Source organism: Falco cherrug, chromosome Z (genome assembly GCF_023634085.1).
Source record: "Falco cherrug isolate bFalChe1 chromosome Z, bFalChe1.pri, whole genome shotgun sequence".
NCBI lineage: Eukaryota > Metazoa > Chordata > Aves > Falconiformes > Falconidae > Falco > Falco cherrug.
In genome coordinates this window covers 68,821,156-68,845,095 of record NC_073720.1, presented here as the reverse complement: position 1 = coordinate 68,845,095, position 23,940 = coordinate 68,821,156, and the positions used below count along the sequence as shown (strand labels likewise).

Sequence of the window (23,940 nt, the reverse complement as noted above, 5' to 3'; positions counted from 1 at the left end):
ACTAAATAAGGCAGGTAAGGGGTGGAAACAGTCAATGAAGGGATAATAAATCAGATTCTCAGAGCTGAAAATGCAGATGCCCAAGACAGTTGTACGCGGTCACTATGGAGGAAGGAGCACACAGCCCATCAGCATGTAAGAGACCAAAGAGAACAAAGGGATTGTCCAGGCAGAGGAAACAAGCATCTCCTATTCCAGAACACAGGTATGACCCCACACAGAGAACTGGTGAATTCTTTATCACACTTACGTATATTACAACAACATGGATGTTGATGGACATAACCTACTCTCTCCTCAGGTCTCCACAGCATTTCTATGGATGCTTTCAGAAGGGTCAGCTAGTTGCTGTGAGAACAAGTCTGTAAAGGTTGCAGAAGAGATGCTCCCTGCCCACTACTAGCTAGTCTGAAATGTACCATATATGCCCTGTCACTGACAGAAGACATCTGCCCCAGTCTTTTCCCTGTCTCAGGTGGTGCCTGAAGCTCAGCTGAACCTGTCTAGGTCAGGAGGGCTGGCCCCTGCAGGCAGAAGCATGGTGACAAAGGTTCCCACAGATCCAACCCACAAAAGGCAACAATATGAAGCTTCAAATATAAATAGGCAGCTGTCAAGAACTTCATAAAGGGGTGAGAACTTGTCAAGGAGAAAGCATCAGTGAGTAATGAAATTCAGTGAAATGGCGCAGTTTTCCTTTGTTTTTCTGGTTCAGAAGCAGGCAAACTAGAAAGGAAAGCACAGAGCAAGACGCTACAGACTGCTCCCATAAATTTTATGATCGGCAAGAAGCAGCTGGCAACTGAGGTCTGCAAGACCAGTATCTCCAAGTGGCTACTGGCTTGAAGTGCACATACAGTAACTCAATACACAGGTTAACCAAGCCCTACACAAATGCCTCAGGGAATTCAGAAGGCTCCGAATCAGCCGACAGATGTGAAGCTCCTTCCATGGGCAAGGATCTTGAGAGATGATGTCCATTTATTCAGACAACTCAAGTTGTGAGTTGTGCCTGAACACAATACCACTCAGTTTTCTCTTTGTGGTGACAGAAGCAGCAAAATACGGCCCTGCATAAAGACAGCATCCCATGGTTCAGCTGAGGAAACATCTCGTGGCACAGAAAAATAATACTGAAGACTTATTCAAACCAGCAATTTCAGAAAAGCGGTAAACCAAAAAGTGAATAAAGGTTTCATGCAAGGAGAAAAACAGGAAGGTGCATAAAGCTTTTAACTGCTTGACTGCATATCAAGAAAGAAAACACAAAATAATGAATTTCCAAAAATTTTGTGGAAAAGATTGAAGTATTTGCAAAAAAACAATTAAGAAATATCAAGAGACAAATGGCAGGAGATCAGTAGGGTCCGAACAGAGACTGTAACATTCTCCACAGAAGATTTTCACATGTTTTTCAGTAGGTACTCACACATCCCTCCTCTGCCTGTCACATGCTTCAGATTTGGCAGGGAGGATGCACACGCTGCAGCTACATTTCTTTTTCCTGTCCCACAGAATTCCTCAGGGGGTGCACTAACTCTTACAAGGCACCATTTTGCTTCTCTTTTCAACACTCCCCAAAAAAGGGGGGGGGGGAGGGGCGCAGAAATGGCAGCAGGCCAAACTGAAGTATGAACAGTACTGGGGGGTGTGAATTCTAAATTTGTGTCAGTAGCACTGGAGAGGGAATGCAATTAAGCCTGAAGTTCTGACAGCCAGGAGAGGTTTGGTGTTTTTTAAGGGATGGTCTTTCACCAGGAAAAACAAGCCAGAAGATGCTGCATGAAGTTTCAGAATACGAAATGCAAAATTTGAGGTAAAATCATTTAGCGGAAGAAGACAGGCTGTTCTATTTATAGGCAGAAGATTTCTCCATACAAACTCAGTGATGAGGCACCAGCCCATGCATCTATGGATTGTCTAAGTCACAACAAAGCAATTTCAAATGCAGCTTTCAGATGCTGTATACAAAAGTGATGGTTTCACTAAGGTGTGAAAGGCAGGAGCACTCAGTGCATCCTTTAGTTAAGCATTTTCAGCACTGCCAAAAGTACCTGACAGTATGGATGAAGGGAGAGACAAACACTTGAGGTGTATTGGAAGAAAACAGTGCCTGCAACCTTCACATTGGACTTTCAATACAAGGCATCCATATCCAGGTTTAAACTGAATGGAGCTATAGCATATTGAGGGAAAATGAAGAGAGGCAATTTCCAGATACACTGACAGAATCCACAAAACATGTACCTGCAGATTTGGGGGACTTTTCATGGTCTCTCTGAGCACCTAACTATATGGTCAGGTGTACAGCAGCAACAATATTTGACAATTTTCCCTTGTTCCCCTCCTCTATTCAATAATAAATTACTTCAATTATATGAAAAATTAGATATTCCCAAAGCACAGCAAGAAGCCAGGTGGCCATCAGGCACCACAGGACTGCTCCATGCCCACACCAACCATGAGATGTGGCTTTACAGTGGTCTTTGCCCAAGTGCCTTCACTTCCTAGGGTTACTTCCCCAGTCACATTTTGTTTGACTTGGTAATTTAAAAAAGAAAAAGGCAATATATATGTACAGCAACACACAGTGAATATACAGCCAGCCGCTCTCCAACATACACTTGCAAGGAAATACAAAACATCTCCCTCAGCTGTCCCTAGGAAGGCAGGACATAAAAGCTGGGCCCTGCAGAGGGACCTGGTCAGGCTGGAGCGATGGGCCCAGGCCAGTCGTGTGAGGTTCAGCAGGGCTCAGTGCCGGGTCCTGCCCTTGGGTCACACCAGCCCCACGCAGCGCTACAGGCTGGGGCAGAGCGGCTGGAAAGGGCCTGGTGGGAAAGGGCCTGGGGGTGCTGGGTGACGGCCGGCTGGGCAGGAGCCAGCAGTGTGCCCAGGGGGCCCAGGCGGCCAGCAGCACCCTGGCTGGTGTCCCCAGCAGTGTGGCCAGCAGGACCAGGGCAGTGACCGTCCCCCTGCACTGGGCACTGCTGAGGCCGCCCCTCGAACCCTGTGTTCAGGTCTGGGCCCCTCTCTGCAAGAGGGACGTAGAGGGGCTGCAGCGTGTCCAGAGACGGGCAGCGGGGCTGGGGAAGGGGCTGGGGCACAGGTCTTGTGGGGAGCCGCTGAGGGAACTGGGGGTGTTTAGTCTGGAGGCTCAGGGGGGACCTTGCTGCTCTCTACAGCTGCCTGACAGGAGGCTGTGGGCAGGTGGGGGTTGGTCTCTTCTCCCAGGTAACAAGTGACAGGACAAGAGGAAACGGCTGCAAGTTGCGCCAGGGGAGGTTTAGATTGGAGATTAGGAAAACTTTCTTCACTGAAAGTGTGGTGAAGCATTGGAACAGGCTGCCCAGGGAGGTGGTGGAATCACCATCCCTGGGGGTATTTAAAAAAGGTGTAGATGCGGTGCTTAGGGATGTGGTTTAGTGATGGACTTGGCTGTGCTGGGTTAACAGTTGGACCTAATGATTCTATGATCGCTATAACTCATGAGCTGTGCAACACTTGTTAACAAAGCAACAGCTATTTACACCCTCCAATATGCCACACTTTTTCCAAATAACCCTTTTTCTCTGTCCTCAAGACAGACTTCAAAGCAGAATCCAAAACTTGAAAGAAGAAGGTGGATTATGTCCCGTGCAGACTCTAGCAATGTGTCTGTGTCCCACACAAATGATGGCTGGGTGAGAATTGCCCAAGAAATACCAAATTTAACACATAATCTTCTCCTATGCATGACAAGACCATCCAGTTCTGAGGAAAATCCTAGGTGGTGTTGAAAATTACTTTTGTTTCCACTCTGAGGAGATACTCATCACAATCCAGTTTTGCTGTTTTTCAAGCAAATTTATTTGTAAATTTTTATTTTAACATTTTAACTTTAACAATTGTATTTATAAATCTAATTTTACATTTGCTAAACACTTTTAAAAACAGAGCTACTAAATTGCTCTCCAAGGAGGATCAAGGAATGTCAACAAAAAGACCAAAATGGATTTGATTCTCTTCTGGAAGTCTGATCAGTTTAACACATGACTGACTGTGCACCTATTCACAGGTGGGTTCTTAAGGCAAGAGCACTTCTCTCATTTCAGTAAGGACTTATTCTGAGCTTAACAAATGCACCTGCAAAGTAAATTGCAATTTCTCCTCCAACTGTCTGTTGCCTGGATTTGTTGACCTGCCAGTAGCCTTCTGCCCCTCTGCCTCTGCTTCTTACATCTCAATTAAGTTGCACCAGTTCCAGAAGCCACAGCAACACCCACTCCTTCTTCCAAAAAATCCCTCCTTTTATGTTCACTGCAAGGTGCCACAACCCATGGGTTTTGCAGGACATGGTCTGGTACTTACAAAGGAACCACCATCACCCTTCATTGCCACAGGTCACATTCAGGACTCTTGAAGAGAGGTCTTGTACCTGAAGACAGAGGCAAGTTCCTGCAGCTGAGTGCTCCTTCCATGCAAACCTGAGATGCACTGGCACACCGCAGACCAACAGCAAACTCCAGTGACTCCCAAGAAACAACACAGTGTTTTGGCCAGCTGCCTGTCACAGAGCCAGTACTAGGAAAATTTCATACCCTGACATTAAGTGACAACACCACAACTCCTCAGTATTGACTGGATGACTTGGAAAACAATAGTTTCTTGTTGTTCATCGTCATCTCTGAGTGCTGTAACTCACTCGCATTTTGTCACCTGCACAAGCTGTAATTCCCAGCAAGGGCCTGCAAAAGTTTATTCTAATCTTTTCAGAAAGGTTATAGATTACTGAATGCCCTAGCTGACTAAAGGGCTTGTTCCTGTTTTTAAAACAAACCACTAGCTCAGCCAGGAATGGCCTAGTAACTCAGAATTGTTTTCCCAGCTATGAGTGCATAATAAATTTTTCATTTCTGGAAAACTTTAAGTGCAATGCATTAAAGAACATACTCAGCTCATTAATGGGAACATAAATAAAACTAAATGAAAAGCAGTCATTCTCTAGGGCATCTTGTTAAATGTAAGACTTGGAAGTCATCCCTGTCTTGGAGAGTTTACTGACTGGATGGCCTGATATATGTAGACGTATTACATAAATGAAAAATCTCTACAATCCTCTACAAAAAGCCCTATAAATTTACACAGATTACATGGAAGAATTACAAGGGTGATTAAAAAAAAAAAAAAGGGAAAGAAAAAGCCTTCTTGAATATCTAATGCTGCATGATACTCCTATGGACTCACCAGCAGTTTAGCCACTGTGCAGACAGTATGCACACACCGTGAGTTCGTATAGCAGCATAGAAGTGGCTTTTGTGTCACCCTTCCCCGTTCTTTTCCTAATAATGTCTAGCGTTCAGTTTGCCTTTTTTTCATACACACTGGGCACACATTTCCCTAGATGCATCATTACAACTCCTAACTTCATTTCTTGCCTGAACTGTAAAAGCTGACTCAAGGCTCATCGATTTGTGAGAATTTCCCCCCGACCCCTGCCATACACATCACTTTATGTTCATAGACCCCAGGCAATAAAATGGTAGATTTAATACTGGGGAGTTCTTTTTTCCAGTAGCAGGTGTCTGCAAATGTTACAGATGATCCCTATCCAAACCATGTCATCTTTAAAAGGTTATCTTCAAAAAAACATGAAACACAGTAGATGGAGAAACATGGACAAAGTCTTCATCAGGTATTTAAATGCAACTTTACTCCTCCTGCCCTGAACTGGAATATCTCTCTGTACTCACACATATTTTAGGCTCGAAAATTTTAAGTATTCCTTTTAAGAATCAAATACGTTTATAAATAGCTTCCCAGACCAGATGCAGGTGGGACAATTGTGTTCTCCCCACCTTCAACTTTACAGCAGCTTTCATTCTTTATCATAAGCCCCCACACCCTGAGATTCTCACTCCTTTTTCACACAACAACCTCCAACTCATCACTGCATTTTCAACATCAAACACGACTCATCTGTAATCAAGTTTTCTTTTTCCATCTGAACAAATCCCAGCAGCTACAAGGAGCGTCATCTTCTGTTGACTGAAGGCAGGCAGGTCTCTGAAAAAACAGGACCATGCCTCTTAACAATCCCATCACGTGTTTAAAGACTTAGCCATGGGAACACTGCAACAGGCCCCAAGAGAGGGGCAATTGTTTGAAGAGAAGGGGTACCCAAAAAATCCAGCTCCTTACAGATGGCGAAAGGATAAGTTCACAGACTTGTACTTTGTGATAACTCTGGTCTGAGACCACACTGCTAGCGGATGGGTTGAAGAGCCACCTGCCTCCTGGCTGCAGACTCCAGGGTGCTGAGCACCAGGAGTATGATGACAGTGTTGCTATTTCTCCATTGAACTGCTGGGATTAGGTGGACTCCTTGGGAAGGTGACAGAACAGGCACTTTTTACACTACCACATGCCTGATGCAACAGGCCACCAACTTCAGCAAGAAATCAGAACCATCAGGTTTAGGAGCAGTCTCAGGGCAGCACAAAGGATATGTGGTGCAGTTTCAAACTTTGTGCTTTGCAGTAAACGTGACTATGTTCTAAATGCAACAGGCACTACAGAAAGAATAATGGCTCATGCCATTTTACTCCAGAGGTGTAATTCACTCCAGCAGGGTGAATTTTTCAATTCCTTTTCACTACTTTCAGTAATTTTCATTGTCATTAACTCCAGTAGGGAGCATTACTGTTAAGAGTGCAGCACATCTAACTACATAGTCTGAAGAGTTACAGTCAGACTCTCACATGCTGTAATTCAGCACAACTGCTTTCAGCCTGCTAAAACACAACAATTTACAGAAGCCAAGATTCTTTTACTTCAAGTCAATATACCAGATTAAAAACAAGATATATGTTACATGGTCTCACTTACACCAAGATTAAGGAATGGAACAGGGATAGGAAAGAATGAGTAAGGGTAAATTATCCACTCAAAAATGTTCCCAGGCTTCCTGTAAAGTTTAGTGATAAGAAGAGACATCCATCAGTACTTCTGGCAACAACAATATTTCTCTTAAACAGACACAATTATTACAAATCTTTGTTCTGTATGTCACCAACTTATATAAGGCATCATCAATCCTGAAGAAGAGGGAGTATCTGAATTTGCCTATGCTACATCAAGCCATTATTGCAACCTATTCTGCAATTGGAGGCATTTCCTCTCCCTGAAGTCAGAGCTACTCTTCAGAATATGAATGTTCCTCAGAATTACGAAATGTTGTCCTACTTTTGACACCAAGCCTGACAATGATACAAATTCAGCAATTAACGGAAGTCTCAGCATCTATCAAAGCAAATGACTATGGGAATTCAGAGGTTTTGCATGATTTGCTCCTGAGAAGACAACTGCTGGGAAGAAAAATATGAGGACATTCCTGAGCCCAAAGGATGAGGGGAGCACTGGAATTTCTATCCCCTTATTCTCAGATCTGCAAACTGAAACTCATTCCAAATAGAAAAATATCAGTAGTAACAACTCTGCTCAACTGATGTCAAACAGTCAAATGTTATAGTTCAGATGGTGTGTTATTTCTCTGCCACACAGCTACACTGTCAAAATAATTTCTACAAAAATATTTACTACTTTAGGCATGAATCTCAGTGTGTCTCTGATATAACTATAATGAAAGCACATAAGTAACACATTAATTCTTACAGAAAACTGAGTAGCAAGTAACCTCATGAGCTCAGCTAGTCTGTATTCCTGACAAATGGCAGCCAAACCCGCTCCAAACACCCACCCAGGAGAGACGACCCACAGCCTCCGAACACAGCCAACTCTACATCCTCCAAAGTCCTTACAGCTATGAACCTGGTGCTTGATGTCCAAACCAAACCTCCCTTCTCACAACTTCGTTCCAGTATTTCTTGCCCTGTGTACTCAAGCCATGAAGAACTGTTTATTTCCATTTCTCTTTCAACTATTTCTGCAGCTAGGTAGGTACCTTCGTGAAGCAAGGTGCTGCTTATTTTAACAAGTCAGATGATTATTTTGGACAGTTAATGAATGCAGACCAGAAAGAACAGCAAAAAAAAACACGTAATGTGGCAAAACCTACACATTAAGTGTTATTCTTACACCTCCCCTCACAAACAGAAAGAAAAAAGAAAAAAGAGAGTGCTCAGCAAGTGAAAAAAACCAGCTCTTTTTTAAAGACCTCTGGAAATCATTGCTAGAATAAGAGAATATGAGATGTTCTCTTATTACCCCTGTTATTAAGAAAGAGGAAGCAAATATTTGTTCAGTCCAACCACTTTCCCCAGGGTTACCCTCAAACAAAGCAGGGCCCTCTGCCTTCTGGTGGATCACCATCTAGTCCAGAACCTGGGAAGAACTCAAAATTCCCATTTTGTTTACCAGCATTCATGGAGATGTCTTAGCTTCCACCTCTGTTCTGCCAGGGCTCACAGTCATGAAACAATAACACTGGTTTATAAAGAGGCTGGTTACAAGCACTTGGGGAAGGAAGACAGGTACAGAAGTAGCACTTAACATGGAACAATCAGCTTGTACTTTAAAAAAAGTACACCCATACAGACCGTGGCAGAGTGCACTGTACGCTCACTACAGGAGGCATAGCTACTGCAGCATATCTAGAAGGAGGAGAAAGGACAACTGTCTACAGATGGACAGAACAAACCAAACAAAAAATCTAGCAAAGCCAGGGAGTAAACCAAAGCTTTAAAGCTATTATGCAGGACAACAGTAAGAGTCTCCACTTTCCAAACAGTGAATCAGTGGGACTTAAAGGGTATATCAGCACCAAGATAATTCAGGCAAAGTCAGTCTATCAAAAGCAAGTAGGTTATTTCCTCCTCTTTTCCATAGCACATGCCTGACATGACAGAAGCCAAAATACAGGCTTAATCATACAGTGCCTCTGCCCTTTAGGAGCTTTTTCACTCACTTCTGAAGTCATCCCCCATCCTGGAAGCCAACTATTTTGTTCAGCCGAACTGCCTTTGCATTCACTGAATAAATCCATTGATAATTAGAAGACAATAGCTCTGAGAAATGCCCACAAGCTAAGCAGTCATAGATCGGAGAAAAAGATTTGTATTTTTTTTTAATCTCAATGGTTCAAAATTATTATATAAAACATGCTGTTATCAGACTGCTTATGCAGACAGTACCATTCCAGCTGACGGAGGAGATGCTGATTTCATGAGTAACTTAAAAGCAACATTCTCTTTTCACTAGAATTTTGTGGGACTTAACTTTTACATTTGTTACACAGTTTTGAGTTCCTTTTCTACTGTAGCAGCTTGCCAACACAGACACATTTAGCTTTTTTGTTTAGGACTGTGACCACAGCCAGACTGAATACTGTGACTATTTGCTGAAAGGAATGCTGGATGCAGTACATGGACCTTGCCAGCTTATTTCCCAATTCAGCAGAACCATGCAAAGACCTGTACATTCTCTCAGACAAACGCACGACCTAGTTTAAGTTTAGAAGTCTGTTAAGCAATGCTTCATAAATGTCACCAGGAAAACTGTCACTAAAGAAGCCCTGGTCTTCACAGAACATTTCAAACAGCAAGACAGAAATGGAAAAATCTCTGAAAGCTTTAAGAAGTCAGGTGTTAAAAACATCCTCCTCTCTCACTGTGGTGAGAAACCTTGGGCCTTTGCTCGTCTTACAGTTCAGTAAGACCCGCATTGTGGATACTCTTCCTCTGAAAGTCCAGAAGAGATGAGAAACCTGTTCGGCTTTCCCAAGTATTTACTGTGGATTACATTGTACTTTGTATTTCCAGAACTGTCTACATGACAGCGAGCTCTATTTGTAGGTATAGTTACCCCAAAAAAATGTTTTTATAACTTCTGAGCTCTGTAATTTCAAGGCGGCATATTTGAATTCTTATTCATTTGTATTTCAGGTATGCTGTCAGGAAATAACATAGCAACAAGTCAAGCAAAAACAAGACAAGCTACTAAATAACAAAACAGTCAAATGAGTTCAATGATATATCTGAACTGTCAATCACAACAGCACCAATTTGATTGCAGTAGGTTTGCTTGAATAGTGGTAGCTTTAAAGCCCCATAGCTACCCTAAGGACCTCTTACTCTCCCTTCAGTAAGGCTTCAAATATTCTGAAGTCTAACAATAAACTCTATCTTGCTTTTCCATCTTCCCTGGTACAGTAAGCCCAATACTGTCAAATGAACAGCACTGCACCCGTCAGAAAAGCACCTTCCACTGCCTTCCATCTCTGACCAAGCAGGTTTCCTAAATCCTGCTAACCAGATGAAGCTAGAGTACCTACAGCTAGAGGGACAACAAAGGCACCTACACTGTGTGCTCAGTTCTACCAGTGCTTTGCACTCCAAGGAGCAAATAACAACTGCACAAGGAAGCTATACCACAGTAGCAGAAGTAGCCACCTCCATTTTGTCAACAGGCTTTTCTACATCATAACCATACCCAGCAGAAAACCCTAGACACCCTGCCAGCTGTGCCTACAGAAACAAGAGGGGTCCTCCCTCTCCACTTTACATGCTGCAGTATGGCCTCACTTAATGGTCCCATCTAGAGAGGAGCTGTCAACAGCATAATGTCCAGATGGGGACCAGTGATGATCCTCAGGGGTCCGTACTGGGACCAGTACTGTTACAGAGACAGTGGGATTGAGTGCACCATCAGCAAGTTTGCAGATGCCACCAAGCTGAGTGATGCGGTTGATTCACTGGAGGGAAGGGATGCCATCCAGAGGGACCTTGACAGGACTGAGGAAGGAGCCCATGTGAACTTCATGAGGTTCAGCAAGGACAACTGCAAGGTCCTGCACCTGGGTCAGGGCAAGCCACAGTGTCAGTACAGGCTGGGGGATGAAGGGATTGAGAGCAGCCCTGTCAAGAAAAACTTGGGGGTACTGGTGGGTGAAAAAATGGACACGCGCTGGCAATGTGCACTCATAGCCCAGAAAACCAACCATGTCCTGGCCTGTACAAAAAGAAGCGTGGCCAGCAGGTTGAGGGAGGTGATTCTGCCCCTCTGCTCTGCTCCAGTCAGACTCCACCTGGAGTCCTGAGCACAGGAAAGGCGTGGACCTGTTGGAGCAGGTCCGGAGGACAGCCACAAAAATTACCAGAGGATTAGAGCACCTCTCCTGTGAGGAAAGGCTGAGAGAGTTGGGGTTGTTCAGCCTGGAGAAGAGAAGGCTTCAGGGAGACCTTATCGTGGCCTTTCAAAGGGGGCTTATAAAAATGATGGGGACAGACTTTTTAGTATGGCTGTTGCAATAGAACAAGGGATAATGGTTTTAAACTAAAAGAGGGTAGATTTAGACTAGCTACAAGGAAGAAATTTTTTATGATGAGGTTGGCAAAACCCTGGAACAGGTTGGCCAGGGAAGTTGTGAATGCCCCATCCATGGAAACATTCAAGATCAGGCTGGACAGGGCTCTGATCAACCTGATCTAGTAGATATCTCTGCTCATTACATGGTGTGTCTGTGTTTGGACTAGATGACCTGTAAAGGTCCCTTCCAACCCAAACTATTCTATGATTCTATGTGAAAGGAGAGTTCTGCGTAGACTTTACTTTCTCCCTCTTGAAAGACATCTGGATCAGACTTCACACCTGTGAAATGAAGGTGGACACAGAATTTAAAAGATGTGTTATTTTAGCATAGAACAGCTCCCTGACATCAAAAGCTTTTTCTTCTTCGAAGAGATGGAAGACGGCTAGTGCAAAACTCACATCCAGACCCAGAAATCACCTACAACTTCTCTTCTTGAGGATTAGGTCAAAGACAGGACAGCACCTGGGACAAGGCACTGGTTCACTGATGGAAACCCAGAAATCTCCAAGAGGGTTTTAACATCAGGAGAGAGCTCAGCAACTCATCTCCTGACAGTTCCCAAAGAAAAATCCTGCAGAGCAAGAGGCATCCCACTCACAACATGGAGTTGCACAGGGAGCCTGGAGGGACACAGTTTTTGCCCTCTGTTCACTGAGTTTGTCTTTCCACTGTGTGGTTCTAGCATGGTGATGCACACTACTGGGAAGTCACATCCACCATGCAACAGCCACAGACCATTGGGATGGCTGCGACTCTCCTTTCAGCAAGGAGGAATTGCGAGCCCGCAATCTTAGGTGACTAGCAGTGGTACTTAATTACGCTCAAGACAGGGATCCTGAAAAGGAATTGTCTCTGAACCACAGAGATCTGTGTGAGGGCAAACAATTAAGCACCCCAGTAGCTCTTTTGTACAGGCCAGAGGATGAAGGTTGCCCATACAAGCCAGATTGCCAGATCATGTAACATAGTCTGGCTTTTTGCAAGGTCTTCCAGACTGCAATATTTACATAGCTAGAACTGATCAAGTCAGCTTGAAATCTGACAGAAAAACCTCTGACCACCCTCACTGCACCTGCAGTGAAAGGCTATAGCTCCTAACATCCTTCAAGGGAGAAGAGAGGTCTTCCAATGACACCCCACTCAAAATTTCCATGTGATGCCACGAGGGTAAGAAAAAACATCAAATACCAGATACCACTGAAGACAAGCCTCTTGAAGACACTTAAACACTCATCTTTTCCCCTGGTTCTACCTTTAAGCTGGAGCCTTTTTTGTCTTCTGCTGCAGATTGCCCATGCAATCAACTGAACCATAGATAAAAACCAGTGGCCAGAGCAGAGAGGTGCCAGCTCTGCAGCATCTGTAAGTGAAATAGGACAGCAGGGGCAGAGAAGCATGAAATGGTTAAAAACAGAGGAGTGACAACAAAGACCCAGCCAGACCACAGAACCATCTACTTTAGGACATGCACACCAGTGTCATGAATGCTAAAGACATGGTACTTAACTCCCCGCAGCTGTTGTGTGCAACTGCTTCTGCAATTCACTGCTCTGAGGGTGATGCTTTACAAAGAGAAACTTTGTCAATTGTTTATCAGCACCCTCCAGCTGACTCACAGCTACTGGTCAAAACAAAGAGCTATAGCTTACAGTATTCAGAACAGAGTAACACAACAAAACCCACAAGCAAGACTGATCCAGCCCTCAATTTTAAGGAAAATCCACTAAAACAATTTGACATTTACTGCAAGTGTCCATAAAACGAAAACTTCATCATGCTTAGGCAACCCACATAAACACTGCAGGTTTCTACCCCTCACATACGTTGACCTACTATCACTGGTTGCCCAGTACAGCACACAGAACTTCACATACCACATTGTCAATGTCATACTTCAATAGTTTCTGAAAAGCCAGGTGGACAACACAGATGTCTCCTACAAAAATCAGTCCTGTTAACACTTCTGCAATTTTAGACATATTCACGCCAAAATGGCTCCTCACTTATAAAAGGGAAATAACAGTAGCACATCTTCAACTTTGAAAAAAGAAGAATTTGAGTTACTTACATAAACAGGGCAGATCACAGCAGAATTTAATGCACTGTGGGACTTCATAATCCATGATGGCGTTTTGGCAGAAAACTGTGATCTTGTTGCATTTGCCTGGAATCCCTCACAATATTCAAAGATGTGGAGATAATTCTCAACACTAAAACATTCAGAGCAGCTTCAATGTAGTCCTGCACCTGTGGAGTGCATCACCAGGGACACACAACATATACCTCACATGCATCCCGTGCACACAGCGCCTCAATGAATTTGCTCAGTGCTCAGGGTGGGGGGAGATGGGACCCAAGAATTCCGTCCAAAACACATCCGAAATCCTTTGAATGAATCAAGGAAGAAGTGACAGGCAGCATTTTACAAAAACCCAGCCCCTGCCTCTCAGTTATGCAACCAGTAAGCAGGAGGGTTGCAATCCCTAGGGAGTGCACTTCCTTCCACCTTGCCGCTTAAAAACTGAACACAGAACATAAAAATGTAATAAAAAATCCTGAAGAGACTAGAATAAAAAACACTGCTAATCTTGGCTACAATAGCACCCACCTATCTCCACAGCACAGTGTAATTTTAAAAGAAACACTGAGTACAATTAAAATGTAGGCCAAATTATTAACACATGTAACCCTATGATAAGTGTTCTTCCTCTTTTAATTTGGGTAATCCCAGCATTATCTAGGGCATCTCATCACTTCCTATCACCACAAAACAAAACAAGTGAAGGAAAAAAAACCACTCACACACAAAAACACCTCCAGTTGCCATGGCAACCTCTACCTCTAATTCCTATAGGGCTTCATTTCCAAGCTGCATCACAGACAGAAGTGTACAAAACTACAGGATTTGAGTGAAAAAGCGAGCTGGAAAGAAAAGGAAAAAAAAAGAAAAAAAAAAAAGGCAAAAAGCAAAGAAGCAGGGTCCTGTGCCACTAGGGTAAGAACATTCAGTGTCTTCTTCAGTATGGCTGCTATGAGGGTATTGACATGGTCAGGAAACTAAAGGTAAATGATTCATACAGTGGTGAATCGGAGGAAAATCAAACATTCGCAAGGCACTCCAGAAAGGCTAGCAAACTAAGGTGCTATTTATTTTTTGAATCACCATTCTTAATCTTACTACAAATGCCAAGCATTTCAAAAAGATTCCTGTTAAGAAAGAGCAAGGATTTCAATTCCACCACTTAGGCTTCAGTCATTGGAGACTCAGGAATATACTCACCTGGAATTTAAGCAACAGCCTCTTTCACATGAGTAAGATCATATATAATTCATAGAAGCTGAGCATTTACATCTATTTGGAGAACAGAAGCCTGCAGTGTCAAGTTATATAGACCACTTATGAGTACACCAGAACTTCCAAGGTGCAATAGCTCTGTTCACAAATCAGTAAAATTCAAGATCTACCCCTGAGAAACTGTAAGTTGTTCCTAAAGAGGGACCAAATGATCTCAGGGTTTATTTTGGTTTGTTGTTGTTTGCTGTGAGTTTTTTAATCAATCAGACTGGCAGGGCAAGTTTTTGTATCACTTGCTCTTAATTTATTATGTAACATAATCAGCTATTAATTTATACATGTGAATTACCAATGCATACTTAAAGGTTCTTAAGGATTCCCATGAGACCATGCTTCCCATATTTACAAAAAAGGTTACAGTGACCAAAAGTACTGAATAAGTATAATATATCTCCATTATCTTTCCAAACTTGGGAAAAGGAAGAGGAGGATGATTTATTTTTTAAATAATCTATTTGTTCCTCCTGAAGAAACAATGGTCAAATCAGAAATACACTAGCTTCAAAAAATCTCAAGGTACTTGCCAGACAGGAGCTATTCTGGAGCAAAGAGAATATAAGAGGAACAGAGTAAGAGAGGTCAAAACCAGAATGGACACGATACTTAGCTCTTTTGAAGGAAATTTTTAACATGACAGTATTTTTACCTCCTACTTTGGCCTATTTCTGAAAAAGGGTTTAGCTACGGAGGTTTTATAGTCTCAGCTGCTGTTGGGAATATGCATCACTGGTTAACTGTCTTCTTCACAAGAGAAACTACAGGCATGTAAGTCAACAGCACCAAAACCAAAACAGGAATCTTCTCACTTGTTTTTGTTTTTAAGGTTACATCTCTTCTTTCACACCTCCTTATTTTGGGTCACATGCTTAGTTTCTCACTTAGCATCTTCTCTTTGCAGAGTTAAGTCTCCCCAGCATCCAGGCAGAGGGCTGGAGCACCAAATATAATTGCAAGCACAATTTTTCTCAAGTTTCAACCCCTTCTAGGGAAAAGGGGTTGTGATCACCTTTTGGAAGGGCTGCTATTACCACCAAATGACAACTCTCCAGCAGTAAGAACAGACACACTGCCTCACAGCTCACGTGCACACCTGCCAAGCACAACTGTTCCAGTGTGGGGACCACCACTATATCAAACAGTATCCGTGGCCACCCAGAATTTATGGACCAACTTGCATAAGTGTCTTGAGAATTTTAAATTCTCCAAACATTTAATTTGTGAATATCCAAGAAGTCTGAAATCAGCTTTTCCAGTCCTCCTTATCAACACTGTGAGAAGAGGTTTAATGTGAAAAAGTTTTCCTAGGCCACGCTACTCAGCCCACACCTTTCTTTCAAGTCTAAGGGCTCCTTTCTATATGAGATACATTCCAGGATTGCTAGTCCTAATCAGTTTCCCATGAAAATTTGTCTGTGTGATGATTTACACTCTTGCATCCTAGCTAGATTCTGAATAAAATCTTTCACCTCGCAAAACGCATTTTTTTATTCTGAAAGAGAGCACACAGTCTCAAACACAAGTAGCCTTTTTCTACTTTATGTTCAGACCCTTCCCTTATGCCCTCTTCAGGCTTAGAGGAATCTTAGCAATTTCCTTGTATTCTTCTGCCTTCTTTTGAAGCTCCCAACCATGCAATGGTTTCAGCACTGAGGAAGTATTTTTGTTTGGAACTCTTAAGGAACTGGTTAGTGGAGTAATCTTATGCTCACTGGTTAACAAGGTGTACCAGTTATTATCTCCACGTGCTGTAGAGAAAGTACTGCAGAAAAAGGACAGGCTCATTTCCTGAATTACATCATAGCAAACCAAGACATTAAAATGTGACACATTCTGCCAAGGAGAAAGAAATGCAATGAGGAACAGAGATTTTTTTGCTACATATTCTTGCACTTATACTGCAAATATTATTTCATAGCCACTGTAAACTAATGCTATGTGCAAAACACCACACTGCTCCTATTTTAACACCTGAAGTTCAGATCATTCAGTTTCTCCCAAGCACATTTGTTTAGCAAAGTATTCAGAATGTCTGTAGCAGTCTTCTGTATGTAAAACCTCCAGGGATGGATTTAATTGTGGTCAAATACAGTAATTTTTATTCTCACTATTAGTTGCTTTAGCTCTTAAACAACATTATTTTTACATAGCAAGTGGCATGACATATAATACAAGTGGTATTTAAAAAGAAACCAAGCAGGTGAGCAATATCAGCATATGACATTCATAATCCTAAATATACTTCCAAGTAAATCACTCATATTCAATTTTAAAGAGGGAAAAAGCAACAAACATAGAAAAACACAAATACATGTGTTCTTTGCATGTATACATGTATGTGAGTATATATGTATGAATGCATATATACATACACATGCACACACCCTCATTCTTCCAGAACCAAGTGAATAAAAATATTTAAATCAAAACAGGAAGTGAAATTAGGGGTTGACTGTACTCTAGTGAATAACAGACTTCCACAAGTGAAATAACAGTAGGCAACAATATGGTTTAAAAGGAAAAATACTGTGGTGGCACATTTAGAAAAAAAGAAGTAGGCTTCCACTAAGTTCCTTATCACACTGTGACATACAAATGTTAGTTTTTGCTCTCTGCTTTGGAGCGTTTCCTATAAAGCTTCTCTCAAAACTGAAAGGTGCTATTGAACAAACAAAAAACAAACAAAAAAAAGTGGGGGTGGGGTGTGTGTGTGTGTGTGGAGAGAAATCCCAACACCAAAAGAACAGGAAGTGATCAGCACATACTATTGTATGCTTTAGAAAGGTCTATCTGCTATACATACGTCCTGTTCTTTTCCCACTGGAGCTGAGTTAAATTAAATAAATGAATGTAACTTAGCCACTTGTTTTCAACAGATGTTGCAAAAGCAGTTTCATCAAAGGGATTTTCCACAGCCAGCTCAGAATGGACCTAATGAACAACAAGTACCCCAGAAGGAAGACAGTTTGAGCTGATGAAATGCAGTATGAGAAACAACTCTGGAAGAAACTAATGACATAAACAAAAAGCAAAGGTCATCCAGGGACAGCTTGATTCAAAGGTAATTCAAAGCTTCTACCTGAGAAAATTGCTCCAAAATCAAGAACAGAACCAGGCTTCTATGGAATACTAAGCAGAAACGCAACGTTATGGACAAGTTACAAAGAGCATGTAATCAAAGAGGGGAAAACAGACAAGCAACAGGACCCTGCCCAGAGGGAACCCCTGGGAAACAGTGCAGTAAAATTATCCCGGAACGTGGAATTCAGAACAAGACGGGGTGGGGTGGGGTGGGCGCGTGTTTATCAGCAGAAACATTTGTCATAAACTGCCACGAGGAGATTGAAAACTAAAAATCTTGCATGTCATCCTCCATTGCACTGTAAGTGCCAGACCCCACTTTAACATCAGCACCTACACTTGGGTAATAAATATCTACTGTACATAACACATCCCCTGTTAGAAAGCAATTGTCAATGCAAAGTATCCTTAATGGGCTTATTTCACATGGAAAAACCCAGGATACATTTTCAGGAAAACACTGAAATAAAAGTAACATCACCACTAAAGAAAAAAACTGCTTATGACTAAAACTGGAGGAGGACAGAGTAACCTCACAGAGACGTGTGCTGCTGAGTAAGGTGCACTACACCCCGTTTCAATACCAACTTCTACATCTATAAAGAAGGAATGAACACCATCTCTAGTGAAAGGGGAAGTGTTACCCAGACGTACTAGTTCGTAAAAAGAAACCAAACCTGAACCAGGGCATGTATCAGCACGTAGCTAATGCACACAAACATCACAGAAAATAGGAACATGCATGTGCTTCTCCACCCTTGAAGTACTGGGGTCACTTCTGATTGAAATGCTACCAAAGTTTTAAAGAAAATGCTGTTAGGTGGCTCAGTACAATTCTTAAAAAACATTTTACAGAGAAAGCCTTAGAGTTCAACATACTTTGTTTATCAGAAAGAAATAACTAGTCAAGCATTTCTATCCCACACAACTGTGAGAAAGAATACAAGGCTTTTTAGACTCCTAGCACAGGACTGCAAGAACTATGGTCCACAGGAAACTTACCAAAGGAAGACTGAAAAATTTTGTGCAAGATTAAAAGAATGAGAGTATTAGCCTAGAAAATGGCCGAGGAACACCTGAACATATTAAGTCTAAGCAATAGTAGATGGAAGATCATCTTGAAAGGAAACCTGCAGAGTGCCAATGGCAGCCACTCCACACTGTGATGGATTGATGAGCACCTTCTTTATAGCTTTTGCCATTTATCACTGAGTCAGACTGAGGCAGTAACACAGATGGTAAGTGAAAGTGCTGTGCAAAGCCTGTTACTGGATTACTGGCTATAACACTTTCTACAGTAAGTTATTTACTACCTAACCGAGTTTCTGGACTGAGATTTGGGACAACACTATCAACACAAAATATAGCTTCCAGCTACAAAAGCTGTGTGTGTACTTGCAAAGCTCCCTGTCCTTTCCTCTGCATCACTGATGGTGACAATATTTTCCTCCAAAGCACTGTCAGAGGGAGGTGGGGAAAAGAAAAGCGTACATTCTTTTAGTACAAAACGGATTATCCTGCAAATCCAGACTGGTAAGTAAATTGCATCTTTCACTGGGTCAGTCAACGCCCCAAACATTTTCCCCCAACATATATGTCAGCTTGACCACAATTCAGCCAAGGTTTCAGGGTTTCTTTGGGGGAATGTTTTTTGGTGTGTATGTGTGTGTGTCCCCAGTTTTTGTGTTCATTCCCAAGATGGATCCAGAGTCACATGGCTCAATCTAAGTTTTAAATACAGCAAAGTCATATCCACATCCTGTCCAAAGTCCTATCAAAAACATCTCAGCCACAAACTCACACTGCATGTCAACATCAAACAGCTCACTGTTGCATGGAAAGACCCCACCACTGATGAGGAACCCAGTAAAGAATGAAGCCAACAAGTCTTGAAAATAAAACTAATTGTGGAATAGAAGCAAGGTTTTACTGCAGTTTTACCTTGTTGCAGCATTTTTAGTTCAACATGCACCAAAAGCAAGCCAAGCTCACTAGAAGGAAGAATATGTTTCCCTTGTGCACTGTAAACATTAAGACTTTCTGGGGAATCTCACACATCATCCACTTCCTTCAAAACTCAGCAGGGTCAAGGATGTTCCAGCTGCCTGTCCCTACTACTGAACTAACTGGAAAGGGTGAGAGCTCAAAGGGATTGCTCCTCTTCCCTTTATTCCCTGCTACTATTTCCATAGCCCTACAAACTCTCTGTTGGTCTAACACCCAGCTTTAAACTGAAATACACTTTCCCTATCTGACTCCAATTACTTAGAACAGTCTTTAAATGAAGTAGACTCCATTCAAAACACGTCCAGAATACACATAGGTAGCCTGCTGCAGAGATGCTGTCTGAGTATCTCCAGGTTCTCCTACGCCACCGAGGCACAACATGGCTTGCCTATGTCTGGGACATACCTGTATGAATCACAGCAGCCTTATGGTTGCCTTGCTAAGTAAGATATTTATGGCACAAACATCACTCCAATTCACAGTTTACATATTATTCTGGAAAAGCTGCAGTGTTGCCAGCCAACATCTAACCCAGATTAGGAAAAACAACAATTTCTGCATCTGGGAACAGGTTTGGGGGTTCTGCTTAGAATACAAAGCCTAAAAACCAACCAAACAAAAACCCTCCAAAGATACAAAAACAGAAAACAAGGATGCTATTTCCCAAAGCATTATTTGAGTTAGTGCTTTCATATCAAGACAAGTACCCTAGATGCCTAGATTACATTTCCCTAGTAAAAACAGACACAAACCATACCAAAAAGTCCATGACAGTTGCTTCCAATAAACGTTCTAATGAAAGATATATATATATATATAAAACACCTAAAAATGGCTTAAAATTCTGTTACATTTGCTAACCAACTTGCTTATTACTCAAACCCCTTACATTTCAACCTTTGGCTATAAAAAACCAAACTGAGTTCACATTAGAAAGATTTATAGCACTGGAAATGCAGCCCCCAAAATGTTCTTCCTAGATTTCTTTTTTTTCAGTCTTTACAGAAAAAAGAAAAAGCACTGTGAGAAGAAAAGTGTTTACTGGTGGCTAAAATAAATCCTAAACTCCAAATTAAAATATCTACTAGCCATTTTTTTAGTGTATGAAATTGGTTCTCCTGTGCACAACCAGTGAGAATTCAACTCTCTTTATCTCTTACATTAACTTCATATATATATAGTATTTTTAAGATGCACACACAGCGTCTTATGCTGCCTCTTCTTTGCCAAGTCTGAGGAAATTCAAATCCACTGAAACCGAAATGACCAGGCTTGGGAAAGCAAGAGCAATATAAAAGAGTAATTGTGTTACAACCCAAACATCACTTACTCTTTCACACTTATCAAAGAAAGTGACAGCTACAAAGAGTAAAGTGGCAAGAAAAATATAGTCTTCTACAACGCCTATACAGGAAACAAATTTGCGGCCAGGGGCGGAGGAGAGACACATAGCTGCAAGCCTGGCTGACCAAGATTAGAACAAATGTGTGCACAAAAGCTTAACACAGTGACATCTTCAGACCTAACTGGACACCTAATCCACATAGGAAGACTACTGCCTTTCCTGTAAAATTTCTTTTATGAAAATACCTTGACAATCTAGCAAAAGAGCTGCAATTCTCCCAGAAGTACCTGGAGGTGGAAGCAGTATCTTCCTTTAAAAGACAGTGATTAGATCTGGGACACTTCGTGCCTTGTACAGAGAGCATCTCTTCTATGCGAAAGGGAAAGACCACTTATATTGGCCCCTGCACTGCCAGAAATGTCTTGAGAATTCATTATACCTTCTTGTATTTTTGCTACACAGCCATGTAAGCCACATAGGCATGTGCCAGTTCACTGAGCAGGATAAGTCTACTGAAAAACTCCATAGACCTGATCATTCACATCTAGAAGATGCCATTTTCCGAGGATCAAAAGCACCATCACAATTAGAAGTCAAATCCCGGTCAATTAGGCCACAAAACTGATACAAGAATTATTTACTTTTTAAAAAAAGATATGTAAATATCTGTAACAAAAATCAAGAAAGAATTTGGAAAACAGAGGATGTTAATAAAGTCTTACAAATAAGTAAGAAGACATGGCCTTGAGAGAAGGAACAGATACGATAAGGATGTCAAGCTGGGACCATGTTAACCAGACCAAACAAAAAATTACTCGAACTATGTGTGAACGATCCTAATTTACATATTAAAAGATCCACCGTGGAGCCCAGGAATCTCCCTACTAACAAAGCCCCCTCCCCAAAGAACATAAAAAAAGAATGCTGTACCTTTAAATGGATTCAAGGCTCATAAGAATCAATGAGAATTAAGTGAGACTAAATGAAATGGTAAACAATTGTTCAAAGTGTGTAAAATGCCTTACCACGTGTGAAGAAGGGGCTAGCTTCGTGGATTTACCACTAAGCACCCATGTCTGCACATACGTGCGACACATGGTGTCTCAGTTCTTGTGTGTGAACAGCTCTTACACATCAGGTGAAGAACTGAAATTTGGGATAACACAACTACTCAAAATGGTGATAGGCAGAGGCTTCCTCCCACCTCCTCCTTTTTAACTGATGGAATCTTATCATGAGCATGCTCAGTTCCCTTCTGAGCTTCAAAACAGAAAGTTTCCATCAAGACCAGCTTCATGGAATGTCAACACAAACAGCACCAGGAAACTGAGTATCTGAAGCCATGGATTTGGAACAGAAACCATTGCAAATTCACCTAGAAAAAGGCCACCTGACAGCTTCATTTTGAAGTCTGTAGATGGTTTCTCAAAACGAGTCCAAAAGACAACATCAGCTCAGCTGCAATTACACCCACAATCCTAGACTCTCTGGGGAGAAGAAAAAGGAGATAGCAATTATCCACAAAGTTTTCCACTCTACTGCAAACATTTCCTTCACTAAAAGCAGGGTGAAGTTACTTTATTTTTCATCAGCCTGGCACTCCTACAGATAACCTTTTATATTACTTTCTAAAGAACATCGGTCAAACTCCATTAATTAAAGCAAATGTGACAAGGAGGCAATTATTAAGCAAAATTTACTTAAAATATCATATTAGCTTTTATTAAATAACTCTGAAAGAATGGGCTGACAAGCTGTTCAACAAGGTACAAGGGTGTACACATGGCTGTGAAAAGCAGCCACCACCTGCAAATGACCAACCCATCAGGTACTGTTGGAATTTGTTGCCTAGTCGTAAGTTGTTGGAAAAGACAAACATGACACTGAGCACAGCTGGTTGACAACAGGGAAACAAAAAAAATTAGTTCTTCACCCAAAGGAGACACTGATGTGCAAGGTAACATATTACAGGGGTTTTGCCCACGCTCGGAGCTGGGAATGTTACAGGTAATGAAGACTTAAGGTATTTTTTCTCTCTCTCATTACCCCTCACACAACTTGTTTGGGGTAGAGGTTCCAGATGTAGGTCTAAAAGATACCTTAACTGTACAGCTTGAAGTGCCTCATTAGCACACCGTAACGATCCTTACCCAGAATTCAGCCTGAAAAGCCAAAGGAGAAAAACAATTCCAGACCACAAACTGTCAGCAGCTTTCGAACTAGGAAAAGATCCTAAATTCAAGTTACAGCTATGCACCACCTTTACGAACCTAGTATGTGAACAGGAAAAAAAGTGAGACATCCTGGACAAAAGCTTTTCACACATTTTCTTACCTGTTAACACACCAAAGCTGCCCAGCTCTTCAAGTAACAGTACTGGCACCTGAATGTCCACTTTTGTTACTCCAACAATTTGCCTTTTCTTAAGTCATCATATTAAAAACTATAAAAGAATAGCTTTGTGCATTTTCACAACTTAAATTTTCACTCGACTTCGGGGCTTTTTTGCTGTAAGGGTAGGCAGTGACCTTCTGCTACGCAGACAGAATTACACACCTCTCAGCACAATTTTAAGCAAATATAAAACCATTCTTGCAAGACTTTTTTTGTACCACACGGGAACATGACTTCCACCCAACTTCATCCTGCACCCTCTTCACCCACAACCATGACAAAAGGAAGAAGCTATTTCAAGAATCGCAGGGTACTTACTCTACACCCAGGGCCTTGTTTGATACCACCCAAACAATGAGGCTCTTGTACAAGCCTCCAGGCACGGTCTTGGGTGATGCAGCCCAAGCCATCCAGGCTGCATATGCTCAAGAAGACATCAAGGTGTTGTCTGGG

The 23,940-nt window shown here is 41.9% G+C and overlaps 1 protein-coding gene across 2 annotated transcripts in view; it reads right to left on the bottom strand.

Annotated features, from left to right (window-relative positions):
• Positions 1-23,940, bottom strand: part of DGKQ (diacylglycerol kinase theta) — a 109,110-nt gene that overhangs the window by 84,066 nt on the left and 1,104 nt on the right. Inside the window, exon 1 of one of the 2 annotated variants that reach the window (XM_027811788.2) lies at positions 22,469-22,545. The exons of the other annotated variant lie outside the window; for it this stretch is intronic. Within the exon in view, the coding sequence (XP_027667589.2) occupies positions 22,469-22,496 (28 nt within the window). The 5' untranslated portion in view covers positions 22,497-22,545. Of the gene's footprint in view, positions 1-22,468; positions 22,546-23,940 lie in introns of those variants that run through there. 2 annotated transcript variants of the gene reach the window in all.